Genomic DNA, 25,606 nt, shown 5'->3' on the forward strand with positions numbered 1-25,606 from the left:
CCTGTGACTCTAGAAGAAGTGTTAGCTCCTGCCACTGGTTTGTCAGAAGCCAGTATGCAGTGAGCAGCCCTGGCAGAAATGAAGTAGCCTGGTGCCAGCTGTGTGCTCACGATGACTGGTGTCTTATGTTACCTCCCTCGGACCTTTCCAAACAGAGACAACAAAACAGAATAAAATGCCAATGGAGGCAAAAAGGGAAACTTTAAGAATTCCCAGCCCCTGTGTTTATGGTGGTTTTAATTATCTTTAACAACTTATTTGCTTTCCATTTAATTCTATCTTTCTTCCTACCCTCCCCAATCACAACTTTTATAAATATATACTTTCGGAGAATGAAATGCGATTTTCATGGTAAGGCAGAGTGTTTCAATGTTATCTACTTTATTACAAATGGATTCACTTGTCACCCTCTTCTACCTTCTGACTCCAAAACTGGGGACAGTTTGGGTCTCTCTCCTCCTTTGAACCCAGATCCTACAGGAAACTTTTTGGCCAACCTGTTGTGGTCATTAGTAATTTCTTCATTTCACCTCTGGAATATGATCATTATTGATTACCTACAGATCTATTTCACAGATTCGACTTTTTTCTTATCCTGGACACAAAACATTCATTCATACAAACATAACTTGACATGTAATCCCTGTGAAGACTGGTTTTTTAGGAATTTTAGAGATGGTATAAGAAATTAAAAACCTAATTCTTTGTTTCTAAAGTACCAGCCATGTAGGCTGAATTTTGCTGGAGATCTTTACCAAGTCTACTATCAGTACCAATGAGGCCTTGTGATGTGATGTATTTTCTGAGTTAGTGTGTAGTAACAATTTCACCCATATTATGATAAGGTAACATTTCATTAAAAGCTTTTGACTTTTAATAAATTGTTAATGAATTAATTTAATGACTAGAGATTTCTTATAGTGTATCTATATGTGTGTGTGCATTTATGAGAGTGTATAATGTGCATATATGGACATTACTATAGAATTATTATAGAAAAAGTTCAATTAACTTTGCAAATGATCCCAAAAAATTAGTATACCTCCTTTTACAGTCCCAGAAAATGATCTGCATAATACTAATCTTAAGGTTTTTTTAGGGCATTTATAGCTTTATGAGTAAAAAAGAGTTTCTACAATATCTACCAGGAAGATGGATGGTAGTTTTCTTTACTTGAATTTTTAATTTAATTACATAAAATACATTGAGTAAAATTTTCTAATTCCTACCTTGCTTCATTATAACTCATAAAAACCATTTGTCTCTCATCATGATCATTAAAAGCAATAAGTACTTATCTATACTGTAGAAGATACTAGTTAGCACTAGGAATAGATAATATATATATACACATATATATATATATATATATATAATTTTTGCTTCATCTGAACAAGTTCATGAACTCCTCAAGGGCAGGAACCATACCTTATCCATGTTCATATTCCCTATGTCTAGTCCAGTTAGGCTGGTGGCAATGGTATAAGGCATATGTTGCAGGAAATATGCTATAGGAAATATCATGAAAAGCAAAAGGAATTTTGGATAGTATCAGTTGGAACTTGAGTTAGGGCTTTAACTGACTCTGGAAGAAAAAGCAGACCTTAGATAGGCATAAGAGGATTAGGAGCTTGAGGCCTGGTCAAGCGCTACTAAATGGAGCAGTGAGCTAAAGGATGAGGTTGGAAATTAAATAGAGTAAGGAAGGGTCTGGCTTGCCTGAAGCGTTAAGATGCAAGTCCATGGAGAAAAAACAGTTGTAAAGGGGCGTTGGTGGTGGTGGTGATGGTGGTGGTGGTCATAGGACTTGAACTCAGTGCTTGGGTGCTATCCCTGAGCCTCTTTACGCTTAAGGCTAGAACAGTGTGTGTGTGTGTGTGTGTGTGTGTGTGTGTGTGTTTTGAACTCTGGGCCTGGGCACTGTCCCTCAGCTATTCAGCTCAAGGAGAGCACTCTACCACTTGAACAACAGTGCCACTTCCAGTTTTCTGGTGGTTTATTGAAGAGTCTTCTGAACTTTCCTGCCAAGGCTATCTTTGAACTGCGATCCTCAGAGCCTCCTGAGTAGCTAGGATTACAAGTGTAAGATACCACTACCCGGTCTCCACTTCTGGTTTTCTGGTGGTTAAATGGAGATCCGAATCTCACAGACTTTCCTGCTTGGGCTGTCTTTGAGCCATGATCCTCAGACCTCAGCCTCCTGAGTAGCTAGGATTACAGGTGTGAGTCAACAGTATCCAGTTGCAAAGGATTTTGAACAAGTAGTTCAAACTTGATAGGTACAGAGATGTATTATAAGAAGATTAATGTGGGATTTCAATGGGAGAGATGGAGGCAAGGAAAAAAGGTAAAAGATTGCTTGTAGTGATCAGGATTTTTTACCCACAGGTCATGGGTAAAAATAAGGATGGAATAGAATAGGTAGATACAAGAGATATCAAGAAAGAGGCACTTATAACTTGCTAGACATGAAGAGCTAGAAAGAATAAAGAATCCAGGCTGACTGCCCAGTTCTGAGCCTGAGCAACTATGGAAATAATGATACCTTATATAGCCAGGGTGCCTCTCAAAGAGTCACTTAAAGGATGATCCGAAAGCAGTCCACTGCAGGCATGGTACATCCGAAGGGGCAGTGGAGCCCATAGCTGCACAGCTGGATGTGGTAAATTTGAGGGGGACCTGGAAATAATATTTTTTTTTTGCAGCACTGGGATTTGAACTCAGGGCTTTATGCTTGTAGACAGGAGCTCTAAAGTTTGCGCCACACACCTCTAGCCCTTTTTGTTTCACCACTTTTTTTTTGCCAGTCCTGGGGCTTGAACTCAGGGCCTTGGCATCTCCCTGAGCTTCTTTTGCTCAAGGCTAGCACTCTACCACTTGAGCCACACAGCCACTTCCGGCCTTTTCTGTTCATGTGGTACTGAAGAATCGAATCCGGGCTTTATACATGCTAGACAAGCACTTCACCACTCAGCCACATTCCCAGCTCATGCTTCAGCCCTTTTGTCATCTGGACTGAAAGAAAGCCTCCCAATTTCAGTCTCTCAAGTCATGAGGATTATAGACATGAGCCACTGTACCCAGCTTTTAAGAAAAGGAATATAGACAGAACATTAGTATCTTGGACAATTTTGGGGAAAGCTATCCAGCAAAAATAACAATGAGTGGCCGGGAAGGTGGCTCAGTGGTAGCGCGCTTGCCTTGCATACATGAGGCCCTGGGTTCGATTCTTCAGCACTACATACACAGAAAAAGCTGGAAGTGGGTGCTATGGCTCAAGTGGTAGAGTGCTAGCTTTGAGCTGAAGAGCTCAGAACAGTGCCCAGGCCCAGAGTTCAAGCTCCACAACCAGCAAAAAAAAAAGAAAAGAAAAGAAAAAGTGAGAACACTAGAACCTAAAGATAGGAACTAACACAAAAAGTAATGGATAATTTTACATATTAGAGGATTTTCAGGAAGAATGAAGATAAAGAACTGTAGATAATGCACTAAAGCATCAACAGAACATGAATGGAATATATAATCAGAAATATAAGTTAAAAAAAAAAAGAAAGAAAGAGTCAGGCTCATGCCTGAAATCCCAGCACTGGGAGGCAGACAAATCATGTTTTCATGCCTGGAGCACACAGCAAAACTCTGTCTCAAAAGAAAAATTGAAGAGACCAGGCACCAGTGGCTCAGAACTGTAATCTTAGTTACTCGGGAAGCTGAGATCTGAGGATCATAATTCAAAGCCAGCCCATAGAAGGAAAGAAAGCCCATGAGACTCCTTTCTCCAATTACCACTGAAAGGCCAGAAGTAGAGCTGTGGCTCAAGTTGTAGAGCACTACCCTTGAGCACAAAAGCTCAGAGACAGTACTCAGGCCCTGAGTTCAAGCCCCAGAACCAGGAAAAAAAAAAGTCCTTGTTATGAAACCTCATCCTCCTTTCTTTTCTTTTCCATTTTTCCCCACTTCTGGGGTTCAGACCCAGGGCTTTATGCCAGCAAGGCAAGTGCTCTACCCCTGAGCTGTGTCTCCAGCCCCCTAGCCTTCCTTTCCACTAGACGGAAAATACATAAAGAGTTCCATTATGTTTGAAACCATGAGATTAATCTTGCTGAGAAAAACAACAAAACCTCACAAATCCAGACTATTGTGGGAAAGAAAGATTCCATTCTGAATGGGAAGAGGAAGGAATCTCTAATAATAGCAATGTTGACTCACTTAAAAAAAATGTTGGTGTTAGGCAACAATACATTTACATTTGTCCGCCTCTTTACAGTACATTTGGGTGGTTCTTTTCTCCCCCAGGTCTGCTTCTTACATCAGGTAGACATTTATTGTTTCAATGGATATTCACTGAGCCACTCTGTGCCAAGAACCAGGATACAAGCTAAATAAAGCCTTAGGGATCATTACTGAAGGAAATTGGTGCATAAACACACAGCTGCAATAGACCAGTCCTATAACCTTAGCTACTCAGGAGCCTGAGATCTGAGGATTGCAGTTCAAAGACAGCCCAGGCAGGAAAGTATGTGAGACTCTTATTTAAAATGAACCACCAGGGGCTGGGAAGGTGGCTCAGTGGTAGAGCGCTTGCCTTGCATGCATGAGGCCCTGGGTTCGATTCCTCAGCACCACATAAGCAAAATGAAAAAAGCCAGAAGTGGCGCTATGGCTCAAGTGGTAGAGCGCTAGCCTTGAGCTGAAGAGCTGAGGGACAGTGCCCAGACCCAGAGTTCAGGCCCCACAACCAGACCCCCCAAAAAAAATAAAAATAATAAAAATAAAAATAAAATGAACCACCAGAAAATCTGGAAGTAGAGCTGTGGCTCAAGTGGTAGAGTGCTCTGAGCTGTGATGAAGCTATGGTCTGGAGGATATGGAAGCCAAAAAAAGAGTATCTTAGCCAGGTGCTAGTGGCTGATGCCTGTAATCCTATCTTCTATGAAGCTAAGATCTGGAGATCAGTGTTCGAAACCAGCCCACACAGGAAAGTCCATGAGACTCTTATCTCCAATTAACCACCAAAAACAAACAAACTGATGTGGATCTGTGGTTCAAGCATCAGCCTTTTTTTTGGGGGGGGGGGGAGGGAGGGAAACTAGACAAAAAAATAATAATAATAATACATTTATCTACTTAGCTGAAGAGACACCCAAAGGAAATGTGTGTGTATGCACCATGTGTCCGTACAAGGGTGTCCGCAGAGTCATCTGTTACGTTACAGAATCATTTGAGCGTGTGAACACCCATAATTCCTAAGAACGAGAGGGCAGAAAAACAAATCGTGGCATACCCACACAAGGGGACCTTGTACTGCAGAAGGCAGCTCACGTTTTCTGGAAAAAGGCTGGATTGTAAATACTTTAGGCTTAGGAGCCATGTGGTTTCAATCACAGCTACTCAGCTCTGCCACAGTGAGGGTAAGTCAAAGAAGAGGGGGCGGTGAGTAGATACTCTGTGACCCAGCGTGCATGAAGCTGAGAAATCAGCCTTTCCAACCAGACAGAGTAGCACCGTGGCGGCAAGACCCTGGCTCCATCTCTAGCACCACAGAAAGCAGCTAACTGAACTCTAGTGTTCAGGGTTGCATTCTTGGGTCATTCACTAAAAAGACAAACAAGGGAGTGATTGCCATAAAAGTCAAGGTGGTACGGGGTGGGGGAGGCGGGAAGTGCCACTGGGAAGGGGGAAATAGGGGCTACTAAAGCGCCAGCCAAGTCCTCTCCCCTCTCTCCCCGCTCTGCCCTCTCTCCTCTCTCCCTCTCCCTCTCTCCTCTCTCTCCTTCTCTCTCCCCCCTCCCCATCCTCTCTCCCTTCTCTCTTCCCTCTCCTCTGTTCCTCTCTCCCCCTCTCTCCCTTCTCTCTCTACTCTCCTCTGTCCCTCTCTCTCCTCTCTCCATTTTCCCCTCTCTCCCTCTCCCTTTTCTCCCCTTTTCCCCTCTTATCTCCTCTCTCTCTCCTGTCCTCTCTCCTCTCTCCCCCAGTACTGGGTTTGAACCTCATGTTCTTGCTTGAGTTTTGTTTAAGGCTGGCTCTCTACCACTTGAACCACCCCTCTAACTTCCAGCTTTTGCTGGTTAATTGAAGTTTAAGCACCTACTTAGGCTGGTTTAGAACCACAGCCTCCTAAGTAGCTACAGTTATAATCGTGAGCCACCACCAGCACTAACTTTCTAACTTTCTAACTTTCTAACTTTCTGCTTTCTAACTTTCTGACAGATGGTGATTATCCAAGTGTTGGTAGTTTTGCATGGGCTTCGTGTGTGTCCCCTGTAGTATATTACATTGTTGCACACGCTCCCTACCACTGGGGGGTGAGGGAGGGGGAACTCATTGGTGTCAAAAGAAATGACTGAGGAAAAAAAGAAAAAGAGAAGGACTGAATGGAAAAGCAGACAACGCTACAAAGGCTTAGCCATGGGAGGAAATGCTACGGTATGTCTGGAAACTACACACGAAACAGAACGGGAGGAGCACAGCACTGAAACAGGCTGCCAGAGGCTGGGGCTCTCATCAATAGGCCTGTCCCTGCCTGCCCGCCAGTCTGTCCTGCGTAGTTCATCAGAGTTTTACTGCATTGAAATATATTAACCAGTGGCTACCAGGGGACAGCTGTCACTTAAGTATCATCATGGAAGCAGTATTTACTTAGGGGGCCTGGTTAAGTCTGGTTATTTAAAACATTTGATGAGTAAACTAATTAGAGACTCCTTTCAATTTCCATACATTAAATTACTTACCAACTTACCCTGGTCTAAATGCTTTTTCCTATCTTGTTTCTGAATTCTCAGACTCCGAAACAATATAATCCAAATCCCTGAACTTTTACTTTCCCAGAAGTGCTGGAATGTTCTGGCTTTCAATTCTTTCTGTCGGGGTTCAAGAGCAGCCTCACACTTTACTAGCAATTTGAGGAAATTGCCTCATCTTTTTCTTCCTGAGGTTTTGTTTTTTTTTTCCATCTGAGAATGATTATAATACCTACTTTTTAAGAGTTTTCTAAGAATAAGGAAAGGGGGCTGTGTAGAGCAAGTTAGAACGCCTGCTCAGTAGGCATGAGGCTGGGAGTTCAGCCCACAAAAGTAAAACAAACAAACAAACAAAAGGCTGGGTGCCAGTCTTACACTGTAATCCTACACTGTAATTCCTAATCAGGAAGTTGAGATCTAAGGATCTCGATTCAAAGCCAGCCCAGGCAGGAAAATCTGTGAGATATTTATCATCAAATAACTAGCAAAAAGCCAGAAGTGGAGCTGTGGCTCAAGTGGTAAAGCACTAACTTTGAGAGGAAAAAAAAAAAAAAGCCCACGAACATCACCCAGTCCCTGAGTTCAAGGCCCAAGACAATCATAAAAAATAATAATAATAAAAGTCCAAGAGCCCCTGATCTTATGTAAGCCCCAACTAAAGACCTGGTCCAAAATGCTGAGCCAGAGAGGGGCCAGTTTTCACCCTGCTGAGCACTGCTGAAAATTCCTCCTGACTGTGCACCCAGCTCTTTCTCACATCCCCAAACTGAGCTGGGTTTGAGCACCTAAGAGTCCAAAAGACTCTGCTCTCAGCACAGTTTAAAATGTTATTAAGAGCCAGGCCCTGGTGGCTCACACTGGCAATCCCACTAAGTGAGGCTAAGATCTGAGGATCAATGTTTAAAGTCAGCCCAGGTGGGCAAATCCATGAAACTCTTATCTCCAATTAATTAACAAAAAGTCAGAAATGGAGGTGTGGCTTACGTAGTAGAGTAGTACTCTGAAGATGTTTCCGTCAGGGATTATTATCCTGTGCAAGATGTTAATTATTTATTTATTTATTATTTTTTATTTGCCACTCCTGGGGCTTGAACTCTGAGCCTAGATGCTGTCCCTAAGCTTCTTTTGCTCAAAGCTAGCACTCTATCACTGGAGTCACAGCACTACTTCTGGCTTTTTCTGAGTAGTTTATTGGTGATGAGTCTCATGCACTTTCCTGCTCGCGCTGGCTTTGAACCATAATTCTCAAATCTCAGTCTTTGAATACCTAGGAGTACAGGCATGAGCCACAAGTGCCCAGCCTAAATATTTATTTTTTAAAAAGCACAAATCTGAATGGTACCACTGAATGGTCTTATAAAGCAGTGAACCCAGAAGGAATATTGTCTTAATATAAATTAATGTTAAAGGTGCTTATTAAATAAGTGTTGATGGACAAGATTTTTCTTCCTTTTTAACGTTTCTAGGTTTCTATGTGAAATCCCTTCTGACATCCTTTGTGTGTGTGTGTGTGTGTGTGTGTGTGTGTGTGTGTGTGTGTAGATGTGTGTGAAAACTCATGACAATAGCCTTACCCTTTCATGATGATGAAAATTAGACCAGAAAGAAACTCTGTTGTGATCTTAAGGAAAGATTTTAGAATGTCTTTCTTTGTTAGATTTTCTTTCTTCACTTTTAAGACTTTTATACAACCATTCTAAGTGCTCTTCTGTGATTAATTGGAGATAAGACTCTCACAGACTTTCCTGCTCAGGCTGGCTTCAAAATGCTATCCTCAGATCTCAGCCTCCTGAGTAGCAAGGATTTCAGATGTGAGCCTCCAGAGCATGTCTATTTCCTTCCTTTTTTCAGACTGAAAAATATTAAAGTGTATATAGGCCATATTTTGTTTATCCATTCAGCTATGAATAGACACCTACATTGCTTTCACTTCTTGACTACTATGAAGATGCTATGAGCATGAAAATGTAGTTATCTCTTTGAGAATCAAGTTTCATTGATTTGAATCCCTTACAAGTTAATTACTGAATCATATGATAGAACAAAAATTTTCCATTTTCTGGAATCTGTTTTGATAAATAGCATTTTAAATGTTCAGAGGAGTTATGTCCTTGGGCTCCTCCCCTAAAGGTATCCTCCTTTAGTCTGACTGTGTGTAAATATGTGGACTCCGATATAATGTATCATGTCCTGATGCATTTTAGATCTAGGTTCCATATGTGAGAGAAAGCATGTACCATTAGTCTCCCTGAGCTTGCTTTATCTCAGCATGATTTATTCTAAGTTTATCCATTCTCTGCAAATTACATAATATTATTCCTTCTAATGGATGAATAAAGTTCCATTGTGTATACGTACCCCATTTTTTATCCACTCATCCATTGTAGGGCATCTGGGCTGTTTCCATAATTTGGCTATTGTAAATAGTGCAGCAATGAACATGGATGTGCAAGTGTCTTTATGGTATCCTGGCTTATAATGTTTTGGCTGGCTCCTACAGTAGATCTTAGGTTCAGTTTCTTGAGGAACGTCTAAACCTCCTTCCAGAGTTGTTGTGCTAGTTTGCATTCCCACCAACAGTGCAGTAGTGTTCCTTTTCCCCCACATCCCCACCAGCATTTGTTGTTATTCAATTCTTGATCTTGCCCAGTCTTACTGAGATGAAAAAGAATCTCAAACTTGGTTTGATTTGCATTTCCTTTATGGAAAGAGATGTTGAGTATTTCCTCATGTGTCTATTTACCCTTCTTAATTCTTTTACTGAGAAGTCTCTCTTTAGCTCTATTGCCCTATTGATTGGTTTATTAGTTTGGGAAGGGGTATGATTTTTTGAGTTGCAATAGTTGTACTTTTATGCACTCATTTTGCATGTTTGTTGTCCTAACAAATAAGTATTTCCAAGTTAACATAATGAACCAAGGCACATATAAAACATAGAAAGACATGATTGAGGTAGATTTCCTGCCCTTAAACAATTCTCAGCCTAACAGTCAAGACAGACATCTGAATAAGTAAATATCTAGTAGAAGAATATACAGCACAGAACAAAAAAAGAATATACAGCACAGAGGAAAGAATTGGGAAGAAAATAAAGGCTAGTGTCATGAAACAGAATAGTGGGTTCCAACACTCCCGGGATAGTTCTGACATGTGGAAGTATGATATACAGGAAAGATGAAAACCGGCTGCCAAAGGTGAAGTCTGGTCTTCAAGCAGAGGCCAAACTGAAGGTTCTTTTATATCATGTTAAAACACTCCCATTTTATATAGTATGCAGTGCAATCCATTAAAAGACTAATTTTAAGTTTTTGTAGAATTAGTGCATTGTTTTAAAAAGAAGTTTAAGTTACTAGGAGTTTAAGTAACTCCTAGTCATAGGAGTTTGTTCCATCTTATTGGATGCTTTTTCGGTTCCTTTGTCTCAAATTCAAGGTTAATAGTCCAGATTCTAAAAAGAGTAAAGTGACATGAATGACGGCATGGTTGCCACGGAACACAGCAGGACTGGGATGTTTAACATTCATACAGACATTTAGCTGTCTCTTCAAAACCCAGGATTATTCTCTTTGCTTTTCTATTCATAAGGATGATTAGAAGTAGAACATTAACTCCAAAAGAGGATGCAAATTAAAGGACATGGATTCATCCTAGTTTGGGTAACTCTTGTTGACTGCTCTATTTTAGTTTAAGTTGGTCTGAATGCACACAGATGGTGGATTTCTGTTCCAATGTATGTGTATTAATGTGATGGGAGACAACATTTCCTTGGACTCTTCTTCCTGTGTTCCTAACCAACTTCCTAAGTTTAGGCAATCAGCATCAGGTCAATCTCCAGCATGAAAAAATGACAAAAAGAAAAGACATGATAAAATTATACATCTACCAGTTCATAAGATTACCCTTGCTTTTTTCTGAAATAAGTTTAGGAAATACATAACATGTTAGTGCAATGTATAAGTATGAAAATATCCTTCACTTTTGATATTTCAGCTTCATCAAACCCAGAAGTCATCAAGATCAATTCAATTTTGGATATAGCAACAAAAGTGGAAGACTATTATCTTAAAGGATATATCGTTGGGGCCATTCATCCTATTATACAACCTGTGGGACCCCGAAAACACCTACCAGCAAGTTACCTTTACAGGGTGGTTTTATCACGCTCAAAACTAAGGTACGCATAGTTTGGCAAGAAATTAGTTATTGTGGCTCACCCCTCTAATCCTAGCTACTCAGAACACTGAGATCTGAGGACCACAGTTCAAAGTCAGCCTGGGCAGGAAAGTCTGTGAGACTCATTTCCAATTAGCCATCAGAAAAGCAGAAGTGATTCTGTGGCTCAAAGTAGTAGAGTACTAACCTTGAGTTGAAAAAGCTCTAGGACAGTGCCCAGACCTTGAGTTCAAGCCCCACCACTGGCTTAAAAAAAAAAAAAAAAGATTACATTTCTTTTTGAACAATGTTACCCCTTCCCTCACACTCTCCCAGTTTTTCCCTCTTAATTTTATTTTTTTATTTTACTTTATTTTTGATGCCAGTGGTTTGAACTCAGGACCTCGTGTACTTGCCTGGGTTTTGCCGGGGGGTTGGAGAGGGGAGTGGTTTTTTTGTTTTTGTTTTTGTTGGTTGTGGGGCTTGAATTCTGGGCTTGGGTGCTGTCCCTCAGCTCTTCCGCTCAAGGAGAGTGCTCTACCACTTGAACCACAGCGCCACTTTTGGTTTTCTGGAGGTTTATTGGAGATAAGAGTTTCACGGACTTTCCTGCCCCAGCTGGCTTTGAACTGTGATCCTCAGATCTCAGCCTCCTGAGTAGGTAGGATTACAGGTGTGAGCTGCCAACGCCCAGCTTTGCCTGGATTTTTATGCTCAAGGCTTGGGCTCTACCTCTTGAGCCATATCTATGCCCCCAGCTTTTTACTGGTTAGTTAGAGATAGGAGTGTAATGGACTTTTCTGCCTGGACTGGCTTTAAACTATGATCCATGGGTCTCAACCTCCTGAGGAGTGAGAATTACAGGTATGAGCCAAAGGCACCAGTCTAAAATATGTTTGAAAGATACTTTTTTCAAATTATGCAACCATTTTTGTCAAAGTTGCAAATTTGACTTTTTTTCCCCCGTACTAGGCACTGTCCCTGAGCTTTTTTGCTCAAGGCTAGTGCTGTACACACTTGAGCTACAGCTCTACTTCCTGCTTTTTTGGTAGTTTATTGGAGATAGGAATCTCACAGACGTTCCTGCTGGGTACAACTTTGAACCATAATCCTCAGATCTCAGCCTCCTGAATAGCTAAGATTACAGATGTAAGCCACTGGTGCCTGGAAATGATTTTTTTTAATTTAATAGTAAGATACTTCAATGAAGGATGAAAATAGTTGGACTCACATCTGTAATACAAGAGTCACAATTCAAAGACAACCTGGGCAGAAAAGTCTGTGAGACTCTTCTCCAATTAACCAGCAAAGAGCCAGAAATGGAGCTGTGGGCTGGGGGCCAGTGGCTCATGCCTGTAATCCTAGCTACTCAGGAGACCTGAGTCTGAAGATCAGGGTTCAAAGCCAGCCCAGCCAGCATAGTCCCTGAGGCTCTTATCTCTAATAACCCAGCAGAAAACCGGATGTGGCGCTATGGCTCAAGTGGTAGAGCACTAGCCTTGAGCTAAAAAGCTAAGGAACAGTGCCCAGGCCCTTAGTTCAAGCTCCAAGACTTATGTAAAGCATTTCTTATAACTTTTATTAAAGCAACAAATATAAAGCTTTTCTTTCAGTTTAAATTATCAATTTCTAGAAGTTTAAATCAAGGACATTTAAACTAATCAAAGTCACAAAGATAGTCCTCAGAGTTGAAAGAACAAAAAAGATTGTCTTAAACTTGTTCACTCATCTTCACATGAAGGAAATAGCTGGTCTTCAGCAATTGACCTCCAATCATGAATAACTTTTCTCTGTTACAGCCCAAAGCACTCAGCAGCATCCAGTGGACAAAGACGCCCAAGACTTGTGATTGAGGAATGTCCTCTAACTTACGAGACACAAACAAATGACATAGCGAAAGAACTGATAGAAAAGGTACTACATATAAGTACATTTTTCATGGGATTTTGAGAAGCATTTGATATTTCTTCTTTACCCATTTCTTTCCTTATTTTAAAAAGAACAGGGCCACTGGGCACCGTTGGTTCACGCCTGTAATCTACTCAGGAGGCTGAGATCTGAGGATCATGGTTCAAAGCCAGCCCGGGCAGGAAAGTCTGTGAGACTCTTATCTCCAATAAAAACCACTAGAAAGCCAGAAGTGGCATTGTAGCTCAAGTGGTAGAGTGCTCGCCTTGAGCTGAAGAGCTGAGGGACAGCGCCCAAGCCCAGAATTCAAGCCCCATTACCGACAAAAAAAAAACCCAAAAAAACAAAAAATAAAAATAAAAAGAAAGGGCCTCACAAGACACTGTGTTAAAAATGAACTATACAACTTGTAGGTGAGGATGGGAGGGGAAAACTGGGAGAGAGCAAGAGAAGGGGTGAGATTGTCTAAAAAGAAATGCACATATTACCTGGCTTATGTAACTGTATCCCCTCCGTATATAGCCTTTATCACAACAACAAAAAATAAGAAAGAAAGAAAAAGAAAAAGAATACAGTGTGTACCTTGGTGCATGCCTGTAATCTGAGCTATTTAAAAGGCTGAGATCATAGAGTCCTGGTTCAAATCCTACCCAGGCTCAGTTCAAGAGACTCTGATATCCAATTAATCACCAAAATGCCAAAAGTGAAGTTGTAGTGTAGCCTGAATTTAAATCTCAGTCCTGGCACAAAGGAGAGAGAGAGACAGAGAGAGAGAGAGAGAGAGAATATTCAGGGTTTGTACCAAATTATACAGAGTTTAAAACATAAAATGAGGAACAACGAAACAGAGAAGACATATCAGAAAAAAAAAAGTTCAGTCACATGGAAGGGCTGGAGGCGTGGAACAAGTGCTAAAGTCCTGCCTAACGAACAGGAGGCCCTGAGTTTAAACCCAGTACTACTACAATAATAACAATAATAATACTAATAATAATAGGACAACATGAGGTAGCTCCAGTCTATATCCCAGCAATCAAAATGATTGAGGTTCTATGTCAGCTTGGGCAAAAATTTAATGAGATACCATCTCAACCAACAGCTGACTATTATAGTTCATACCTATAATCTCATAAACAGGAGGATGATAATCTAGATCAGCCACAGCAAAAAGATGAGACCCTTAGCTCAAAGGATTAAAGAACAAAAGGGGCAAGAGTATGGCTTAAGAGGAGAAGTGCCTAAGTGCCAGGCCCTGAGCTCAAACCCCACACTGACACACACAAAAATATTTTTTTGTTTGAAGGGAAATCTGCAATAAATGTGTCCTATGGGAGCCCCATTTTCAAAATATATAGGAAATGAGTATAAATGAAAGTGATATCTTGTCTCTTTGTTGTGGTTGTTGTTGTTTTGGGTATTTATTTATTTATTTATTGGTCGTGGGGCCTGAACTCTGGGCCTGGGCGCTGTCCCTCAGCTCTTCAGCTCAAGGCTAGCGCTCTACCACTTAAACCACAGCACCACTTCCAGCTTTTTCTGTTTATGTGGCACTGAGGAATTGAACCCAGGGCTTCATGCATGCAAGGCAAGCACTCTACCACTAAGCCACCTTCCCAGCCCTCCTGTCTCGTGTGTGTGTGTGTGTGTGTGTGTGTGTGTGTGTGTGCGCATGTGTGCACGTGTGTGCGTGCGCTTGTGTGTGTGTGCGCGCGCACATGTGTGTGCACCTGTCCTAGGGCTTGAACTCAGGGCCTGGGCTCTGTCTCTGAGCTTTTCTGTTCAAAGCTAGCATGACCAATTGAGCCATAGCTCCACTTCAGGTTTTTTGATGGTTAATCGGAATCTCAGGGGCTTTCCTGCCCAGGCTGGCTTCAAACAGAAATCCTCAGATCTCAACCTCCCAAGTAGTTAGGATTACAGGTGTGACCCACCAGTGCTTGGCCAGATACCCTTTATTTTTCCAGTCCTGGTGCTTGAACTCAGGGCCTGGGCACTGTCCCTGAGATTCTTTTGCTCAAAGCTAGCACTCTACCACTTGAACCACAGCACCACTTCCAGATTTTTCTGTTTATGTGGTACTGAGGAACTGAACCCAGGGCTTCATGCTTGCCAAGACATGGTAATTCCACCTGTAATTCCAGCTCTAAGGAGACTGAGGCAGGAGAAGGATCTCTAGTTCAAGGGCAGCCTGGACTAAAATTAAGACCCTGTCTTAAAACAAAAATAAAGAATAAAATAAAAAGTTGTGAAACTTGTTCATTGTTGCTGTCAAGCTTTATAGAACCATGTGTGCACGATTAACTGTGGTTTTTATACAGCCAGTCCAAGCAGTTAATAATATTTAAGTTTAAAGCCAGCATTCAATAAGCGCCTTTAGAAAGGGTCTTTGAGACTAGATTTGTATAAACAAAATACACATACTGTTTACTACTACTATTCTGGGAAATGTTTTTCTGGGAATAAATCCACCCCAGACATCTTCTTTTGCAAACTAAAATACAGCTACTAATTTAGCCTAACTAAATAGCCCTCGGAGTCTTTATTTTGTAGTTGGCTTCCTGGATACAGTTAAAGCTCTGCCTCAACAGGAAAGAATTGTTATTTCAGCAATTAGAGGAATGGGGTTATCTTATGAAGAGAAAAGGAAACAGCACATAAAATCTGAACCTTACCCTGGTGTGAATAAGAGCAATAGATGAATGCCAAATATTATTTTTGAGGGGCTGCCTAGTGTAAAGAGGGTTTTGTTGTTGTTTTGTTTCGTGTGTGTGTGTGTGTGTGTGTGTGTGTGTTAGTGACAGTACTGGAGCTTGAATTCAGGCCCTCATGTCCTTGCTTGGCTTTTTCATTCAAGGCTGCTCTACCACGTAAGCCATGGCTCCACCTCCAGCCTTTACTGGTTAATTGGAGAGAAAAATCTCACAAATGTGTCTTTCCAAATGTGTCTTCCCTCTCTGGCTTTGAGCTACGATCATCAGATCTCAGCCTCCTGAGTAGTTAGGATTACAGAAGTGAGTCACTGGTGTCTGGCTGGGCATTGCTCTTGATTTTTCTTCAGTTCTTCCTGGCATTTTTTTTTCATTCTAACTATAGATGTTTCCAATTACAACTTCCATCATAACTCTCTCTTACTACCCCAGGTAACATTTAAAATATTTAACTGAGCCAGGTGCTTGTGGCTTACACCTGTAATTCTAGCTACTCAGGAGGCTGAGATCTGAGGATCATGGTTCAAAGCCAATCCAGGCAGGAAAACCATGAGACATTTATCTCCAATTGACCACCAGAAAACTGGAAGTGGTAAAACTCTAGCCGTAAGCAAAGGAACTTCAGGGGCAGCACCAGACCATGAGTTCAAGCCCACAACTGACCAAAAATAAAAAATAAAATACTTAATTGAAATAGTTCAAAGAGCAACCATATAGAAAACATTACTACTTCTTCATTTTAAATTATTTAACAAATACTTGTAGATCACCTATAATTGGAAGTGCTACAATATGCAAGAGCAGTTCCTGCCCTAAAAAGATCCACCAACTGAACACAGAAAAAAAGAATTACATACAGCGTGCTGGTGGATTACACCTGTAATCCTAACTATTCAGGAGGCTGAGATCTGAGGACTGCAGTTCAAAGCCAACCAGGCAGGAAAGTCTGTGAGACTCTTAACTCGAATTAGCCACCTGAAAACCAGAAGCGGCACTGTAGCTTGAGTGGCAGAGTGCTTGCCTTGAGCTGAAGAGCTGAGGGACAGCACCCAGGCCCAGAGTTCAAGCCCCATCACACACACACACACACACACACACACACACACACACACACACACACGAATTACACATAAATAGAATTTTTAAATAAGGCAGAAACAGAGAAGAAAATACATTAAATTTACAAATTTACAGTCTACATTCAAAGAAACCTAAATCTTACAAATAAATCAATGCTAAAAGTGATGAATATAAAAATAATCACTTTAAGAGAATTTGTTTCAAGGGATAGAGCACTTGCCTAGCAAGTTCTAGGATTGAGTTCAAACTCAAAAATGAGAGAGCCGGGAGCTAGTGGCTCACGCCTGTAATCTTAGTAACTCAGGAGGCTGAGATCTGAGGATTAAAATTCAAAGTCCATGGGGCAGAAATATCCTTGAGACTCTTATCTCCAAGGGAAGGCAAGAAGGAGAGAGGGAAAGAGAAAATAACCACTCTTAAGATATTCTTGGCCAGGCGCTGGTGGCTCACACCTGTAATCCTAGCTACTCAGGAGGCTGAGATCTGAGGATTGAAGTTCAAAGCCAGCCGGGGCAGGAAAGTCTCTTATCTCTTATCTCCAATAAACCACCAGAAAACCAGAAGTGGCACTGTAGCTCAAGTGGTAGAGCACTGGCCTTGAGCTGAAGAGATGAGGGACAGCACCCAGGCCCAGAGTTCAAGCCCCACGACCACCAAAAAAAAAAAAGAAAAACAAGATATTCTTTAGATATTTCTCTGGCATTATATCATCTGTTAACACAATTTCTATTCTTTTTAATCAACAGGATTGAATTTATTATATGTATCTTAGACCAGATAAAAGACATCAATATTAAGTTGAAATATATAAAGATCAGAAAGTTTCATTGGAACTGTGCTATGAATTAAGCTTATGTTTTATATACACATCTACAAAAATTAGTCTTTGATATTTTCTCTATCAACATCAAGCAAATAATGCTCTGTATGCTTTCAGGGGTTTTTTGTTTTTATATTTTTCCTTTTTGTTTTTCCAACTGAGACTGGGACTCCAACTCTCTATCTGATGCTTTGTAGTCATTGACAGGTGCCGTACCACCTGAGCCATACCTCCAACCCCTGTGTTTTTGCAGTTAAGTCAATGTCTCCTCTAATCATGAAGATGTATACGTTAGTGTTATTTTGGAGGCTTTCTATAATAGTTCTTAACTTTGCTCCAACTGGAAAGATCATTGCTTCAAAAATCATGTATAAAATTCCAAATTCTTCCCAAAAGAAGCTTCCTAGAAAAAACAATGATTGCTGTTTTTATAATTTCTGAAGTATATTCTTTCTCTTAAAGTCCAGTATTATTTTTTAGGTGACTAATTAGTTCATGGATGTGTCCTTAGTTACTGGTCAATTCACTCTCTCCTAATAGTTTCCTCAATAAAGCTAAAATTTAACTGATAAATTAACCTACCTAAATGGAGTGAACATTCTGTTCTGCCATCTCTCTGTAAACCTCAGATTAATGTTGCTGCTAAAAGAGGAATGAGATTTGTTGGATTTATATCCCAGCATTCTTCACCATCTAAATGCTGTAATGGGACCAGCCATGATGGAGACATAGAACCAATGCTGCGTGTGAGACACAGTCCGGATGAAAACTGCAGAAGTTGGAATGAAGGAACCTTAAGCAGGCAATCATCTAAAAGCAGAATTGAAGAAGACCCTCATCACGAAAGCCTACAGTGTCAAATTGAACAAAATGGCAGCCCCAGCTCCCCTAAACCCAAAACTGGAGAAGGTAATGGTCAAGATAAATAGAATATATTCTTAGATTAAGTTTAGCCAAATGCACTTTCTGGAAGTTTTCGAAAGGAAATTTGAGGCCAAGTAAATTTCTAAAGAGGATAAAGTCTAAATGAACTAACATAAACTTGTGATTTTTTTAAAACAATTCTTGTATCTGGAAATATTGCAAAGCAGTGATTCAGACCTTATGTCTCTCTAACTGGTCCTGTAACTTTGTGCTGAAGATCAGTTTCTAAAACTCCCTTCCTGAATAGAGAGTTGTGCATGTGCCAAAAAACTGAATTGATGACAAGGAAAGCTGTTGTAATTTATGTTTGTCCTTATAAACAGTGTGGGAGAATTCTAGTTTGGGCCTTGTCCATTTCATAGATGATTTTCACCTCTGAAATTAATTGATTTTCATTCATCGTCAACTAGAATATGAAAATAGCACACATGATGAAACAATTTTTATAACAATAGTCCTGCAACCTAAAATAACTTTTAACAATTGTTTTGTTCTTCTTTGCCAACTAGCAAGTTTTCCCATGAAATTGAAATTATTTGTTGACTGTTCAAGGTTTTCTGATACCTTTACAGGCATGCTTTATGAAAAGCACTTCCAAAGAAAATCGAAGCTGTCATACAGCTTTTAACAGCACAGGCTCTGGAGTTTAATGATGCTTCCTTTTCTTTATACATGAAAGGTAATTGTAGGACTTCCCTCACAGAGTTCTGGTGGAAAGTAAATAAAAGAGTTCTAGAGTGTCCAATGCCTGGCAGAAATAAGCTCTAGAAAGCTAATTGCTATTAACTGAGCCTTTGATCCTACATCCTGTGCAAGACAGAGATCCACCTGACCATATGAGCACGATCTCCTGAAGGAAGAATATTTCCAACTCATCATCTGGACCTCACCACCACACTCCCGCGTCACCAGTTCCTTAACTAACAACTGCCCTGGTTTTTCTGTGATGTGAAAATCATTTTTTAAAAAAAGTAAGAGTGAGCAATAGTTACTAGAGTGGTAATCAAAGAGCTATTCTCTATATTCTATTCAGATCTACCTTCAAACTCTACGCTGGTTTCCCCCTTGAGTTTCACCAAATGGGGTGTCTACTTCTAGTCTTTTAAGTCCTAAGTTCAATATGCTACTTAGTTACATACTTCCTAATAACTGTTGTATTATGGTCACTCTTGAATAAAGAAGAGGATCATGGAAATATGTACAAGACCTGATGGAGTATCTAGTAAAACTGTGAATCCAAATACTTTGTCTGTAATACAAGTGAGATTAAACTTCCTAGCCGGGTACTGGTGACTCATCCCCTGTAATCCTAGCTACTTGGAGGCTGAGATTTGAGGATCACAGTTCAAAGCTATTTCAGTAGGACAAGAAAAATGTTTGTTACAACAGACAATGGAAGCAATGTGTATGTCCATCAAAAGGGAGAAGTTAGTTGAAATACAATGTAAAACTAACTAAATAAAAACTATATAGATATTTACATTTCAAGGGCAAAATGTTGAATTTTTAAAATCAATTATAGGACTAGGGTATTGTTTAACAGTAGAGTAGATCACTTAGCATGCATGTCTCCCTGGGTTCAATCCCAACACCACATATACACACATACCAAAAAAATGTATAGATTAACATAGAACAGTATAATAGTATTGAAATTTAAAATTTTTAACTGAAAAACAGGTGTATGATGTTTTTAGATTACATAGACTTATAAATAAGCGTTGAAAAATAAAAGCTTTCAGGAAAATGATAAACACCACATTCATTGCTGTAGCTATTTCTGGAGATAGAATCAGCAACTACATACTACTACATACATGCCACATAGTAGCCTCAGTGTGTCCATGTCTTGAAGCTAATATGGCATGCTAACATTTGGTTAAGTGAATGGCAAGTGCTTTTACTATTCTCTGTTCTTCTTTGTATGCTTGAAATATCTCATGATTAATTTTTTTAACTTTTAAGAATCTTTAATGAGGGGGGGGAGAGGGAGAGGGAGAGGGGCTGGGAAGGTGGCTCAGTGGTAGAGCGCTTGCCTTGCATGCATGAGGCCTAGGGTTCGACTCCTCAGCACCACATAAGCAGAAAAAGCCGGAAGTGTCTCTGTAGCTCAAGAGGAAGTGTCTCTGTAGCTCAAGTGGTAGAGCTCTAGCCTTTAGCTGAAGCGTTGAGAGACAACACCCAGGCCCAGAGTTCAGGCCCCACAACCAGAAAAAAAGAGAGATATCTTGTATTCCAGGGACCAGTGGCTCATGCCTATAATCCTAGCTACTCAGGAAAATGAGATCTAAGGATTGCAATTCGAAGCCAGCCCAAGCAGGAAAGTCCATGAGACATTTATCTCCAATGAATCTCACAGAAAGCTGGAAGTGGAGCTCTGGTTCAAATGGTAGAGAGCACTAGCCTTGAGCAAAAGAAGCTCAAGGACAGAGCCCAGCCTAGAGTTCAAGCCCTAGGACCAGAAAATAAAGAAAAAAAGAGGGCTGGGAATGTGGATCAGTAGTAGAGTGCCTGCCCAGCATCAATGAAGCCCTGGGTTCTATTCCTCAGTAGCACAAAAACAGAAAAAGCCTTGAGCACTGGGAGGCTCAGGGACAGAGCCCAGGCCCAGAGGTCAAGCCCCAGGACCAGCAAAAAAAGAAAGGGGAGGGGGAGAGGAAGAGAGGGAGAGGGATGGGAAGAAAAGAAAGAAATCTTGTAAAGATTGTTGGTGGCAGAGCCAGGAGTCTAAACTCAGGTGTATCCCTTTGCCTCTAGTGCCCTTATCTGAATAAGTTTTGTTTCTCTCACCCAGGGAGAGGGCCTAGATCTGAGGGAGAGAACAGAGGGAGGGAGGGTCAGGAATTCAAATTGGTAGGGTGGGTACTGTGGGGGGAAGGGTAGGGGAGTGGCAAGCAGTGGCTTTGGCAGCTGAGCTGTTCTCTGCAGAGATGCACTTCGAAGGAGGACCAGAGCAGGTACAGACCTGCTGAGTCAGATGCCCAAGGGACTTCAGGTGGAGATATTTTGGAGGTGGATGGGGGCTGGGGCTACAGAAAGCACCCCAAGGTAGCTAGCCAGGAAGTAGGCCTAGGGGCTTGAAGGCTCACCCCAGAAGTCTTAGGATTTAAGGAGAAAGAGGCCTCAGACAGGGCAGAGGGTCACATTTTCCAGAAGGAGGGAGTGGTCAGAAAAAATAAAAAATAAAAAAAAAAAAGAATCTTTAATGAAGCTGGGCACGGTAGTTCAGTCCTGTAATGCTAGCTACTCAGGAGGGAGCAATCAAGAGGATGATAATTCAAGGCCATCCAGGGCAAAAAAAAGTTCTTGAGAGCCCATCTCAACTAACAGAATAGGTGGACAGTGTGTGGTAGAATATGCACGTCTTCCCAGACCTTCAGGAAACATAATAGGAGGAAAACAGTTCATAGCAACATGGGCACAAATACGAGACCCCATTTTCAAAATAACTAAAGCAAAAAGAGCTGGGAGCATGGGTGAAGTAGTAATGTATCTGCCTGGAAAAAATTCAGTACCACCAAAAACAAGAATCTTTTATTAATAGAATTATAATTATCCCCTTTCCTCCCTCTGAATGCCTCTCTCCAGATAACAAGTTGTATACAGTCTTCAATGTTTTTGATGATGACTCGACCTGCTGGACCTATCAGGAAGGCATCCTGTCAATGAAAATAACAAGAAAAGGATCCATCATCAGTACACTTGATGCTGATTGGCTAGAATTAACTACCTTTTATTATAAGCAAGGCTTGTCTCTAACTGATTCTTTTGTATCCTGGGAGACCTCTAAAGGTACATTTCATGTTAATGATATATTTATATCTAACGAATGTGGACTTGCCAGGAGCTGGTGGCTCACACCTATAATCCTAACTACTCAGGAGGCTGAGATCTGAGGATTGCGTTCAAAGCCAGCCCAGGCAAGAAAGTCCGTAAGACTCTTATCTCCAATTAACCACCAGAAAGCTGGAAGTGGCGCTGTGGCTCAAAGTGGTAGAGTGCTTTCCTTGAGCTGAAGAGCTGAGGGACAGCGCCCAGGCCCAGAGTTCAAGCCCCATGACAGACAAAAAAAAAAAAAGGGCATGGGGACTTTGTCAAAGCTGGTAAAAATGATTTTGCCTCTAGAGTTTCATGGCTGAAAGGACAGATATTACTCCAAGGAAATAGATTCAACTTGTCACACAGCTGTGTCACTTTGGTTTAAAGTTTACCCACAGTGAGATCAACTGGACACCAGTGTGTACTCTAGACTTGCTATGTAATGTTTGCTGTTGGATTGGAACCTTCGGGACCCACTGTGGGATTAACTAGAAGGGTTTCTCAAATACAACATGCTAGAGTACTGCAACAAGGAAGTTCATGTTGGCATTTCACAACTAATGCTCACGTTTATCATATTATCCCAAGTTTTGTACATTATCATGTCCTACTGAGTATATAACTAATACATACCTGACTCGACAGTTTGTATAGAATTCTAGGCAATCTTAATTCTTTCAGAGAAGATCTTGATCCTGTATTTACTTTGGTTTCTCTTTATTAACCTGCCCTGGCATTTCTCATTTAGATACATTGGAGTAGAGACGCATTAGTGTCTGTTGCAAAAATGATGAAACATTTTCCCAAATAAACCTGAGTTCAAGCCCCATGATCAACAAGAAAGAAAGAAAGAAAGAAAGAAAGAAAGAAAGAAAGAAAGAAAGAAAGAAAGAAAGAAAGAAAGAAAGAAAGAAAGTTGGTTCAGATATGGTGATACATGCTTGTAATCTCAGCATTCAGAAGGCTGAAGCAGGAGGATCACGACGCTAAGGCCACACTGAGCCATAATCCTATCTTTAAAAAAGAAAAAGAAAACAAAGGAGAAAGAGAGGGAAGGAGGAAGTGAAGGAGGGAAAGTGAATTAAAGAGGAGGAAGAGAAAAAAAGAGGAGGAAGAGAGAGAAAATAATAAGAAAAGGAAGAAGAAGAACAAGGAGGAAGAAGGAGAGAAAGAAGGGGAAAAGGAGGAATCCCACTGTATCTAGACTCAGGATTTGTTTATTTCTGGTGTTAGTTTTGTTTCCCACCACTGCAGCTTGGTAGTTTTAGAGAACATCTAGTTGGATATTAGCTCTCTCTCTGTTTCTCTCTCTCCCTGCCTCCCTCCCTCCCCAGCCCCTCCCTCCTCTCTCTCTCTCCTCTCTTCTCCACTCCCCAGAAAAGTTAAACTTGGATTCATTTCAATTTTTGGTCTGTAATGAACTGCCTAAGGAAAAGCATCTTTTCACCATCTCTCAGGCATCCCCGCCTTGAGCCATGCCTGATGAAAATAAAATTAGCCACAGCAGCTACCAGCCAGAGACACTGTGAGGCTTTTGTTCTTCCAGCTTTAGAACTACTGAGAAAGCCCTGGAGAGGCTCTCCGTCTCTCCTCCACCCTGGAATGCCTCATTAGACATTTTACATTGCTGACCAACCATGCCAAGCCCCCACTGAGCCACCTCAGGCTGTGGGGTCTTGCCACTGGGTGTGTCCTTTGGGACTTCCCCAGGAGAATGCGAGGAAATAGTGAGCAATGTCTGTGTGGCTGAGAGAAGTGAGTCCGAGGAAACAGGGCTGAATTGGTTGCTTTGTTCTGAGATGCTGGATGCTTGACATCTAAAGCACATGAGGAGACAATGCATATGTTGTTCTGTCTTGCTTTTGTCCTCATCCCAAATACCCCCAAGAGATATGGCAGTACAAAACCTGACTTGACATTGCTCAGAAATTTAAATATAGTACATCACAAATCACATCGAATAAAATACTTTCGCAAAGAAACAGAGAGAGAGGTAGTAAAGAACTTCTTTTCTAAAGTACCTACTTCATCAAGGTCCTGGAGGACAGGTTATAAGATCTGGGAACCTCCCCTTCTCACTCAGTAGTCTTTCCTGGATTTTTGTTGTTGTTTTTGGTTTGGGTTTTGTTTAGTTTTGTTGTTTGTTTTTTTTTCTGCCAGTACTAGGGCCTGAACTCAAAACCTGGCACTGTCCCTGAACTTTTTTGTTCAAGGCTAGCACTCTACCATTTGAGCCACAGCTCCACTTCTGGCTTTTGGGTGGTTAATTGGAGATAAGAATCTTGTGGACTTTCCTGCTGGGCTGACTTTGAATTGTGATCCTCAGATCTCAGCTTCCTGAGTAGCTAGGATTGCAGACATGAGTGCCTAGCTGACTCTTGTGTTTTTAAAAGCTCCTGAAAACACACACACACGCACGCACACACACATATGCATATACATTGAGGTTCCTATACTTCATCTGCAAACAAAACAATCCTCCTTTAGTCTGCCACAATGTAAAGCTATATTTTGATTATTTATTATTTTCAGATTTCTTCACTTGATACTCATTTCAGATCATCTCAGTGAGGTGGGATAGAGTAAAGACGTTGAATCCTGTATGTCTTCATCACCCAGAGAGATATGCATGTGACAGGCCCTATGCCAGGCACATGGTTTACTGTCAGGGAGTCAGCATGTGGCTTCAGGGCATCCGACTATGAAGATGTCAAAATGTATATATGTAATTTCAAAATTAACAAAAGTGTTGTGGCCATATATGGTGGCTCATGCCCATAATATGATTAATCTCCTTTTACATAGGAGGATATTGAGGCATAGAGATGTGTAATAACATTTGAGTAACTACAAAGTAGTGCAGCCACCTGGGTGACAGGTATGTTCTTCATCATCAGCCAAGAGATTTATTTCCATTCCTTTGTTAAAGACTTAAAGGAGGAGCTGTGCTGTGATTCACGTTTATTTCTTTAGTTAGTTTTGATGCAGTGGGGCTAGAACTCAGGGCCTCACATTCTTTTTTTTTTTTTTGAAAAGGTGATGAGCAGGAGGGTTACAGTTACATAGGTAAGGCAGTAAGTTCATTTGTTTTTAACCATTATTACCCCATCCCTCTTTGTCTCCCGCTTTTCCCTCTCTATCCCCCCACACACAGTTGCAATGTTCACATCCCACATAGTGTCAAGTGAGTTTCAATGTTGCTTGTTCATCCGTTGTTCTGCTGTTTCTGTGATTCCCTTTCACATATTGCCTTTTCTATTATGCAAAACACGAGATGCAAAAAACTAAGAGACATGAAGAAAGGAAAAAACAACAGAGAAAAAGAACAAACTATGTACAGGGTCTAATGAGACTCTCTAGTTTCCATAAGTTGGAGTGCATGTTAATATGTTTCATTATGTATAGACCTATACACTAAGTACTTAGGTTTGTTCGTTTTGATGGTTATGGGACTTGAA

At 40.9% G+C, this 25,606-nt stretch overlaps 1 protein-coding gene across 1 annotated transcript in view; it reads left to right on the forward strand.

Moving 5' to 3' along the window:
* Positions 1–25,606, forward strand: part of Rftn2 (raftlin family member 2) — a 62,429-nt gene that overhangs the window by 2,830 nt on the left and 33,993 nt on the right. The window contains exons 2-5 of the mRNA XM_042688301.1: positions 10,728–10,911; positions 12,689–12,803; positions 18,035–18,314; positions 21,918–22,121. Coding sequence (XP_042544235.1) covers positions 10,728–10,911; positions 12,689–12,803; positions 18,035–18,314; positions 21,918–22,121 — 783 coding nt within the window. The remainder of the gene's footprint in view (positions 1–10,727; positions 10,912–12,688; positions 12,804–18,034; positions 18,315–21,917; positions 22,122–25,606) is intronic.

This window comes from Dipodomys spectabilis, unplaced genomic scaffold (assembly GCF_019054845.1).
Source record: "Dipodomys spectabilis isolate Male_0828 unplaced genomic scaffold, ASM1905484v1 ptg000115l, whole genome shotgun sequence".
Taxonomy (NCBI): Eukaryota; Metazoa; Chordata; class Mammalia; order Rodentia; family Heteromyidae; genus Dipodomys; species Dipodomys spectabilis.